The sequence below is a fragment of the Tupaia chinensis genome, unplaced genomic scaffold (assembly GCF_000334495.1).
Source record: "Tupaia chinensis unplaced genomic scaffold, TupChi_1.0 Scaffold000360_1, whole genome shotgun sequence".
Lineage (NCBI taxonomy): Eukaryota > Metazoa > Chordata > Mammalia > Scandentia > Tupaiidae > Tupaia > Tupaia belangeri.
In genome coordinates this window covers 1,317,174-1,326,884 of record NW_006159856.1, presented here as the reverse complement: position 1 = coordinate 1,326,884, position 9,711 = coordinate 1,317,174, and the positions used below count along the sequence as shown (strand labels likewise).

The window sequence follows — 9,711 nt, the reverse complement described above, 5'->3', positions numbered from 1 at the left end:
GCCTACCCCTTCCGTAAAATTGCTAAATTTTTGTTTTTTTTTTTTTTAAAAAAAAAAAAAAACATGCAACAATGGTATGTCGGGGCTCATCTCCTTCACCCCAGGCTCTGGGTGGCTCTGTGCGTCCCACTGCCCACCCTTCATAGACGTCACACCCGCACTGGAAGCATGGTAGCAGCAGCACCAAGGAGAGACACAGTCCAGGGTCTGCCCACCCCAGCCCAGAATGCAAACCCCAATAGCTTCAGCCAAAGAACATGGGTTTGTGGTCAAAGCAGATTCAGAGAAGAGGCTTCTGGACAGACACGGCGTGTCAGCAGGTAACAGGACGTGCGGCTCCTCCCTCCCTGGGCATGGGCAGCCTTGTCTGCCACAGCCCTGTGCTGGCTGGGGAGCCACCTCTGACCTCCCAAGGAGCCCCACAGTCCAGCAAAGCCCAGAAACCCTAGTTCCTGGCCTTTGACCACAGACACAGCCCTGGAAGCCAGCTCCAGTGAGGGCTGGGGCGGGTGTGCTGGCGCAGGTGTGACAGAACTCAGGCCCTTACAGCCCAGAAAACTTCCCAGCACCCACCAGACAGCTCAACCCCAGCCCCAACCCCTGCAGACTTCTCTCCTCCTCTAAGAACACTCAGAACAGGATGGCCTCAGGCTGCAGCCCATGGGGCCTCCCAGCCCAGGGCAGATGCCAGTGGGAAACAAGCCTGGGTGGGGGTGGGGAAAGTGGGGAGATGCTGCCACAGCTGTGGGTGTCAGCCCCTACACACTTAGGAGCCCAGCCCACCCTGGCCCTTCCCAGGGCCAGACCACATGGTAGCCTCAGCACATGTAGGTCACCTACCCTGGCCGCTCATCCTCAGGGCCCAGCCGCCTGCAGAGGCCCACTGCCCATCAGTGAGACCTCAGGACCCTGGCAGCACTGGGCCATCCAGAGACACGGGGGCCCTCAGCTGCCTGGAGCTGCTTGTCAGGTCAGTGCTGCAGCCTCCTCTGCTGACAAATGACGTCCTAAAGCATCCTACCTCCCAGCCTCCACCCTCCCCGCTCTAAAAACAGAGGCTTCCAAACAAACAACAGAAACCCTGGGGGCCCCAGACCCCTGAGCACAGTGCTGGGCCCCATGGGGGAGGCCAGAGGGCCAGCAGGAAAGAGGAAAGGGCCCAGGGCTAGTGAACTCAGAGAAGCTGCACCAGACACAGGACGGCAGGACCCCAGGAGGGTGCTTCACAGAGGTAGAATAAGTAACATCAGAATTTCTACAAACATATAAAATTCTTGTCAGTGCACATTTGTGGAGCAATCAGCTCCCAGGCTGGAGGGGGGAGGTGAGCCAGGCAGGCCCACGACCAGCCTCCAACTCAGGGGGAGGACAGGAGATCTGCCCCTAGGGGCCTTCAGGGGCCCGTCTGAGGTGCACACTGGCCTGGTGAGGGCTCCAGCCTGGGGCAGCTCAGGCCCAGCCTGGTGGGCACGTTGGTGCCTCTGCCCAGCTCAGTGGACAAACAGCAGGGTCCAAGCCCTGCTACTCCCCTTCTAGCATCTCTTCCAAGTCCTGGCAGCAACAAAAGGGCAGCAAAGAACAGTCAAGAGTCCAGCAACCATCCCATTACCACTGGGCCCTGTGGTTGGGGAAGAGATCCCTTGTGAGCAGACAGATACCACGAGAACAGGAGAGGGCCCCACCACTGCCCTAGGACACTGAGCCCCAGGGAGTTGGGTGGGCATCATGAGCCCACCCCAGAACAATGTCAAGCAGACCCTGGCAGCCCCAGGGCCTCTAGGCTCTGCCCTAACCTCAGTGGGTTCCAAGGTCCCACACACTCCCCACTCCAGGGACTGGAGGCTCCAAAGGCACAGGATCAATAGCATCCCCAGCTCCCCACGGAACAAGACACGTCCCCTTGACACTGCCTCCCACTTGGCCCGCCAGCAGCTCCCGACGTGGCCCACACCAACTAAGACCAGCCCCAAGCCGAAACCAGACCAAACAGAAAGAGGAAAAAGGCACAACTGTTTGTTTTCTGTTTTGCTAAAACACTTTACGTCTGTCTGTATAATCCAGATTAACAAAATCTGAGAGCTGCAAGAAAATAGGGGCCAATTTCTGTACAGTCTACAAAACTCCCATCCCCGAGCAGGGACCGGGCGCCACCAGGGAGAAATGTACAGGGAGCAGGGGTCTGTACAGTGTTCTGCAAATACCTCAATTGCTAACAGGACAAAAGGCCCCTCGGAAGTTGGGCTGCTCCATTCCTTCATTTCTGAAGTGCCTTTTAAAGGACATCCCTCTGTGGCCCCACACGTGGCCTTGGTGACTGGGACCAGCTGCCCTGTCTGCCACTCCTTCCTTCCCCAATTCTCCTCCACACACAGGGGTCTGGGTGGGTGCTCATGACCCTCCTGCCGCCAAAAGCAGCCCCAGGCTCACGGCTGGACATGCAGCTGCTGCCGACCACCGCCTTGCTCCCCCTTCCCCAGGCCAACTCATGCTCGGGACAACCCCTGCATCCAACCTTAAGGAAAGGCCAGAAGCACAGCTGGCCTGACCTGAGCCTAGTGGCCATGGGACAGCATGAACCACTCCCTCCTCTCACGAGAAGAGGACCTGGGTTCCACTTCTCCGGGGGCCACAGACTGGATCCATCCCCTCAGCCTTGCAGGCCGGGGCTGGAAAGGAGCGGCTGGAGGCTCCGTGCAAACCAGGAATGCTTGTTGGGGGGAAAATTATGCTAAATCAGGGTCTCCCTCCAGATTTCAAACTGTGAACCTCCACCCACCCGGCCACCCACCCCCCTCACACTGGGCCAGAAATAGTGCATATTCTAGCACCACACAGATGTGTGTGTCTTAAGGTATAAACTACCATTTTGTCCCAAGAATTAAAGTCATGCAGAGTGCTATTCTGTCTAAATAACTTATTAGAAAATGGGTTGTTTTCAGGCTGGGAGAAGCTGTGGGCTCGGCATTGTTGGCAGCGGCCTGGGTTAGTAAGATTCACAGGGCAGACCCCGCCAGCCAGGAGGCAGGAGGGCCTCGGGGATGTCTAGAAGAGGCCGCTGTGCTCTAGCAGGCTCTGAGGGAGGGATGTCCCCCCATGGATCCCACCATGGCTGTGCAATAAGTTGCTACGGAAACCACACCTGGGTGATGACGCCAATCAGCCAAGCCCGGGCAGGGGAGGGAGCAGGAACCAAAAGGAAAGAAAGGTGACATAATGTCAAAGCAAAGCGGAAGTGGATGAAGCCAAGGGCAGCAGTCCAGACCCCTCCAGAGAGCAGGTGGGGTGGGCGGCAGGGCAGACCCTACCGTGGCTAGCTCAGGGCCAGGGCAGGGCGCTCACCAGCCATGGTCTCGGGGTCCAGTCTGGGCAGGGCAGTGGGTGGGAGGCTATGGGCATGCGGCATGCTGCGGCGAGGCCACATCCTCAGCATGCACAGTGCAAAGCGAGGCCCGTGTCCAGCTTGGCGTCCCGTGGGGCAGCAGCCAGCTGGTCTAGCAGGCCACACTTCCAGGGACAACGGCCGAGCCATAGCCTGGCAGGGGTCAGGGGTCTGCTCCCAGGGGGCTTCACTGCAGAGGTTGTGTGCTTGGTGGGCAAGGCTGAGCCTTCCCTGATGGTGGTGGGCTGAGGAGCTTCGTGGACAGCCACAGTGGTCCACGGCGCCGCTCTTCAAGACGTGCCAAGCTGCCCCGGCAGGCTGGGAAAGGTGAGGGGCTGTGACTGTAAATGACCCACCCCCACCAAAGTGTTGCAGATGATTGACAGCCCTGCACCCCTCTGAAGAACCAGCCAGCTAACCGCATGATGTTGGAAAAGGAAAACCCAAGACAAACGCCAAGGTGAGTGTCTGAAAGCAGGGCTGCACCGGGCGGGCAGGCGAGCACAGGCGGACAGGGGCGGCCGGGGTGGTGGGTGGGTGAGTGCCGGCAGTCACTCCTCGCGCAGCTGCAGGCGGTAGCGGTGGTAGCGGACCTGGAAGAACAGGCGCTCGGCCAGCGAGAGGGTCATGCCAGGCAGCACGTAGTGATCACTCGCGCCCATGTGTCTGAAGCCCAGCGACTCGTAGAGCTTGTGGGCAGCCACCTTGACGGCCGTTGTGCCCAACACCACTGCAGAGTAGTTGTGCACCATGGCGAACTCCAGCACCTTCCGGCCCAGCGCCTTGGCAATGCCCTTGCCACGGAAGCGCGAGTCCACAGACATGCGCAACAGCTCCACCGTGTTGTCCTCCTCATGGGCCCGAGCAGCCACGATGCCCACCACGTTGCCATCCAGCACGGCCACCCAGAAGCAGGAGCCTGTGGGGGACAGGGAAGTCAGCGACACTCAGCAAGGAAGACCAAGGAGACTCCTCCACCTCCAGGGTGTGGCAAGAGCCAAGAAATGAACAGGGACCCCTTCAGGGTTACCCACTCCAGCCGTGCACCAAGCCAGGGCATCAGCTTGCGGCTCAGTCCACCCAGACTGCCAACCTCCCAGCTTACTGGACCTGAGGTGGGGACAAGCAGGTGCAGCTACCTCCCTCCCTGGTCCCCTGAGCGAAGAGTCTGGCTAACACCCCAAGCTCCCGCCTGGCCTGCCTGGCCTGCCTGCTCTGAGACCTGACTCAGCACCACAGCCTAGACACACTTGCCCTAGTACCAACAGCTGAGCAGGCCCTGTGAGCTACCCTGTCATGCTCACCCCCAGGTCTACATCGGGGGGCTGGGGAAAGGGATGGGGTGGTGATGGAGGACTCGGCAGGAGCTGAGTGCAGGCCTGGGAGGATTATTTCATAAATCCAAGTGGGTGGAGGCCAGCAAGTGGTGTGGTTAAGGTGTTGGACTCCCACATGGCCAACCGCGGTTCAAGTTCTGGTGGCTTGAAACTCATACTGGGAGCATGTGTGAGTGTGCCCAAAATTCCGAGGGGAGCATGGAGGAGAGGGGATTGTGGTGTGGCCATCCCCCCAGGGGGTGATTTCTTACTTTCTCTCTCCCTGTCTCTCCAGCAAGCAAATGCACCTTATAGCCCAAAAAAAAAAAAAAAAAAAAAATCCAAGTGGTGAAAGGGTTGGCTACAGGCACCATCATAAGTCCCACTGACTCTAGCCCTTCCTTGGCAGGGAGCCCGCTGGCCAGCCAACCTCATGCTGGGGAGAGGAGCCAGGAGAGGCGAGGAGGGGAGGGGGGACAGAGACATGCAAGAGGCAAGAGTAGGCCAGGGGAAGGGAGAACCACAGGGCATAAGCCACAGGGAGGACCTGGACACCACTGGTGACCAACTACAGAGCTGACACCAGAGACCTCTCCAAAGGCCAAGGGGCCATAGGAGGTCAGGGTCCTGACAGCTGAGAGAGCTGCCCCTGCCCCAGGGTCACTCCAGCCTCACCAGCCACAGCCACCTAACCACTCCCCACCCAGGGGTTCCCATCAGCCCAAAGGTTCTAGGAGGAGGACCACATCTCCTTCAGTCCAGACCTTGAGCCCTGGTATAGGGCCAAGGGGTACTGAGCCCCCGACTACCCATCCTCCACAGCAGAAATGGAAGCAGTCCAGGATGAGCCTGCCAGGCACCACTGCCAATGCCATGGCCACTCACTGCTTGTCCCTCTGCGCTCTGACAGCTCCAGGGGCCCCAGAGGGCCACCCTGTCCCTGTCCCAGAGCCCTCAGGGTGCTCCCACACCTGGCCCCCTACTTCTCCACCTATGCAGTGTTTCCACCTCCAAGGACCAGTCCCCCTCCCACCAGCTGGTCAGTTCCCCATCCAGTGGTTCTGGCCTCTCCTCGCCCACCCAGGCAGGACCAGAAGCCAGGACAATCCTGGAAGTAGAAAGCCCTTCAGCACCATGTGGCCATGAGCATACTGGCCCTTCTCCAGGCCTCAGTTCCCCACTTGTATGTGCAGCTCCCACAGATCCAGCCCAGACCGTCAGCTGCTCTCCAGCCTCTCCCTGAGAGGTCTGCCTGCAGGTCCACAAGCTGTCCCAGGATGGGAAAGCAAGAACACCTAAGCCCTCTGTCACTAGAGGAGCTATGGCCCAGAGAAGGCAGGGCCACAGACAGGGACCTCATGCCATGCTGGGCACCCCCTCCTGCCACTGCGGCTTGGGCTTCCACGCCAAGTGGCCTCACTCTTCTGCCTCCCTTCCTCTGCTGAGCAAGGCCAGGAGCAGCTAGGGCTCCCTGGAGGCTGATCAGATGCTGTTTGGGTTTGGAGAAGGGTCAAAGAGAATGGCAGGTGTCAAGGCCAGGTGGGGGTGTGGGCATAGGATGGACAGCTCAGCCAGAGATGTGGCCACAGCAGCTGGGCCACCAGAATGGACTGCCCTTACTTGGTACTGACCAGGCTCCTACTAGACTCATTTGGACCCACCTGTGCCACTCTTCTCAGCCCACAGACCCTCTAATATGTGGGCGACCCCAGGCCCCAGATGGCCAACACTCTCCCTGCCTCCTAGCCTGGAGGAAACACATGGCCCTGCCTCCTAGGATCCAGTTTGCCTTATGGGCAGCTTGTGAAGTAGGAATAGCCCTGAGGATCCCTAGACCCAGATCCTAGCCCCTCTCTCTACTGAAGCCATAGGGTTATGGCAAGACCTTCCAGGTTCACTAAGTGGCCCGGAGACTAGACCCCAAAGACCAGCCAAGGCTCGAGGCCAGAGCCCCTGCTCCCACCCAGATTCCTGTGTCTCAGAATATACTCTGCTCCTGCCACACGGTCTTCCAGCAAGGCACGCCTGATAGTCAGGATCACCCCAACCCCAGGGAAAGGTCCTAACAGCATGAACAACAAAGACAGGCCACCCTGGACAGGGCCACATGTGGGAGGATCCAGCCCACCGACACTGCTCCCTTGACCCTCACCCCAGGCCTGCCTTGGCCCTGCCCTGAGGTTGCTTGGGAGGTGGGGGAAGGGGAGTTGGCTCTGCAGGAAGAAGGAATCTGGGGCAGAGGGCAGGAGGGGCAAAGGGAGGCAAGAGCAGGAAGCTGGACCGCCCTGGACTCACCGGGCTTCCACGCCAAGTGGCCTCACTCTTCTGCCTCCCTTCCTCTGCTGAGCAAGGCCAGGAGCAGCTAGGGCTCCCTGGAGGCTGATCAGATGCTGTTTGGGTTTGGAGAAGGGTCAAAGAGAATGGCAGGTGTCAAGGCCAGGTGGGGGTGTGGGCATAGGATGGACAGCTCAGCCAGAGATGTGGCCACAGCAGCTGGGCCACCAGAATGGACTGCCCTTACTTGGTACTGACCAGGCTCCTACTAGACTCATTTGGACCCACCTGTGCCACTCTTCTCAGCCCACAGACCCTCTAATATGTGGGCGACCCCAGGCCCCAGATGGCCAACACTCTCCCTGCCTCCTAGCCTGGAGGAAACACATGGCCCTGCCTCCTAGGATCCAGTTTGCCTTATGGGCAGCTTGTGAAGTAGGAATAGCCCTGAGGATCCCTAGACCCAGATCCTAGCCCCTCTCTCTACTGAAGCCATAGGGTTATGGCAAGACCTTCCAGGTTCACTAAGTGGCCCGGAGACTAGACCCCAAAGACCAGCCAAGGCTCGAGGCCAGAGCCCCTGCTCCCACCCAGATTCCTGTGTCTCAGAATATACTCTGCTCCTGCCACACGGTCTTCCAGCAAGGCACGCCTGATAGTCAGGATCACCCCAACCCCAGGGAAAGGTCCTAACAGCATGAACAACAAAGACAGGCCACCCTGGACAGGGCCACATGTGGGAGGATCCAGCCCACCGACACTGCTCCCTTGACCCTCACCCCAGGCCTGCCTTGGCCCTGCCCTGAGGTTGCTTGGGAGGTGGGGGAAGGGGAGTTGGCTCTGCAGGAAGAAGGAATCTGGGGCAGAGGGCAGGAGGGGCAAAGGGAGGCAAGAGCAGGAAGCTGGACCGCCCTGGACTCACCGGGTGGTTTCATGTAGTACTGCTCGATGTCCGCCATGTCCGTGTGCAGTGCGCACTCGAGGTAGGCAAGGATCACCTTGCGGCTGTAGTAATAGCGCAGACCCAGCAGCCCGACTGGCACCAGGCAGGTCAGCAGCAGCGAGCGGGTCACCGCGAAGCAGAGTGCTGCAAGTGAGAGGGGCACAGGTGAGCAGCGGGGCAGGGGAGGGGACAAGGCCAGCGGGCCAGACCAGGAGACAGTGTGCACCAGGAGGACCAGCCCTGGTACGTGAGCCAGTTAGAGACGTGCTCAGAGGAGAGAGCAGACCAAAGATACTCAGGCTGTTCTCCCCCGTGGGCAGGCTAGGGGCCATCTTAGAGAACCTTCCTCCTCTGCCTTGTTTTCAAACTTCCTACCATAAAGACATGCTACCTGTACAAGCTGAGACCAAGTCCCCAGATTTCTAACTTACTGAACACAGGAGCAACCTCTGGGCAGGCAGCCCGCGTGGTCCAGAGAGAATCCCAGCCAGGCCGGCCTTCCGCCAGCCCAGACCAGGATCACCTCTTCCCAGGGTCCCACCCCACCCCTCAGAGGCCTCCTTGGACCAGCCTCTGGGCCTTATGAGCACAGGGGCAGGGCAGGGAGACCTGATATGGCTTCGCTGCTTCAGCATTCAGGCTGTACAGGCAGAGGAGCCTGGGGTGAGAGTGCCTCGGCTATGTGACCTTGGGAAAGTCGCCCTCCCCTCCGGCCTCAAGTTCCCCATCTGAAAAATGGAAGAACAACTCTCCTGCTCCAAGTTCATGCGAAGAGGCCCTCAAAGGGAATACAGGGTCAAAGACCCTGCCAGGCCGCTCTCAGCGACTGTCCCCAGCCTCTGCCTCCCTGGCGCACACCTCCCATCCCCCCCACCCCGGGCGCCCCACGGAGCTGGCTGTCTTCCCCTCATAAATTAGCACTTGGAGCAGCCGAGGCAGCCTCCCCCGCCCCGCGGATTATATATAGTTACACGTAAATTGCCCCGTGGGCCAGCCGAGGCAGCCTCCCCCGCCCCGCGGATTATATATAGTTACACGCACCAGGCACAGAGTCTCAGCAGCCGGCGCTACCTGCCCGGTCACCCCTGCCCCCACCCCGATACACCGGGAAGGGGACCAGAGTACAGGGCTGATCAGAGCCGACCGGTGGGGACGCAGGTGGAGACCAAGTTTTTCCCCAGACTCAGCCCCTACCCTACAGCCCGCGCTGGGCCCCAGAGCTTGTTCCCACGCCCCTGCCCGGGAGCGCCTTGGCCAGGAGCCCAGACCGACCCCACCGCTGGGCCAACTTGGCCCAGCCGCTGCAGAAAGCCGGTGAACGCGCGGGTGCGTGGCCGTCGCGTCCTTCTCAGGACGGGTTCCACGCAGGGACTGGAGCTCAGCCTCAGCCTAGGCTCCCGCCCCGGCTCTGAAGTGAGAGCAATGCAGAGGAACCCGGGCGGGGGCAGAGGGAGGAGCGCGGTGAGACTCCCCAGAGGGGCCGGCCGGGCTCGCTCGAGCCGGGGCCCCGCGCAGGACTGCGGCAGGCAGGCGCGCAGTGTGGCCCGTGGGCTGCGGCCCTGGCCCCTCGCTGTCCCCCCTGGGGTCCCCATGTCCCCGCCGCCCGCGCACTGACCATGCAGCAGGGCGTAGAGCAGCTGCGTGCGCGGGTGCTGCCGCAGGCCGCGAAAGGCCGTGTTCGGGATGCGCTCCATGATGCCGTCGTAGAAGATGCGGCGCGCCGCCTCCTGCTCCGCAGCGCGGAACTCGCGGATGCACACACCGCGCCCTCCCGGCGGCCCCGCGCCCCCTACACCGAC

The 9,711-nt window shown here is 60.6% G+C and overlaps 1 protein-coding gene across 1 annotated transcript in view; it reads right to left on the bottom strand.

The window, feature by feature from the left end:
* Positions 1-83: 83 nt before the first annotated feature.
* The window catches only part of ASPNAT (aspartate N-acetyltransferase), a 10,384-nt gene continuing 756 nt past the window's right edge, over positions 84-9,711 (bottom strand). Inside the window, exons 2-4 of the mRNA XM_027773575.1 lie at positions 9,528-9,701; positions 7,892-8,056; positions 84-4,298 (exon numbers count right to left, since the gene is read on the bottom strand). Of these exons, the coding sequence (XP_027629376.1) occupies positions 3,931-4,298; positions 7,892-8,056; positions 9,528-9,701 (707 nt within the window). The 3' untranslated portion in view covers positions 84-3,930. The remainder of the gene's footprint in view (positions 4,299-7,891; positions 8,057-9,527; positions 9,702-9,711) is intronic.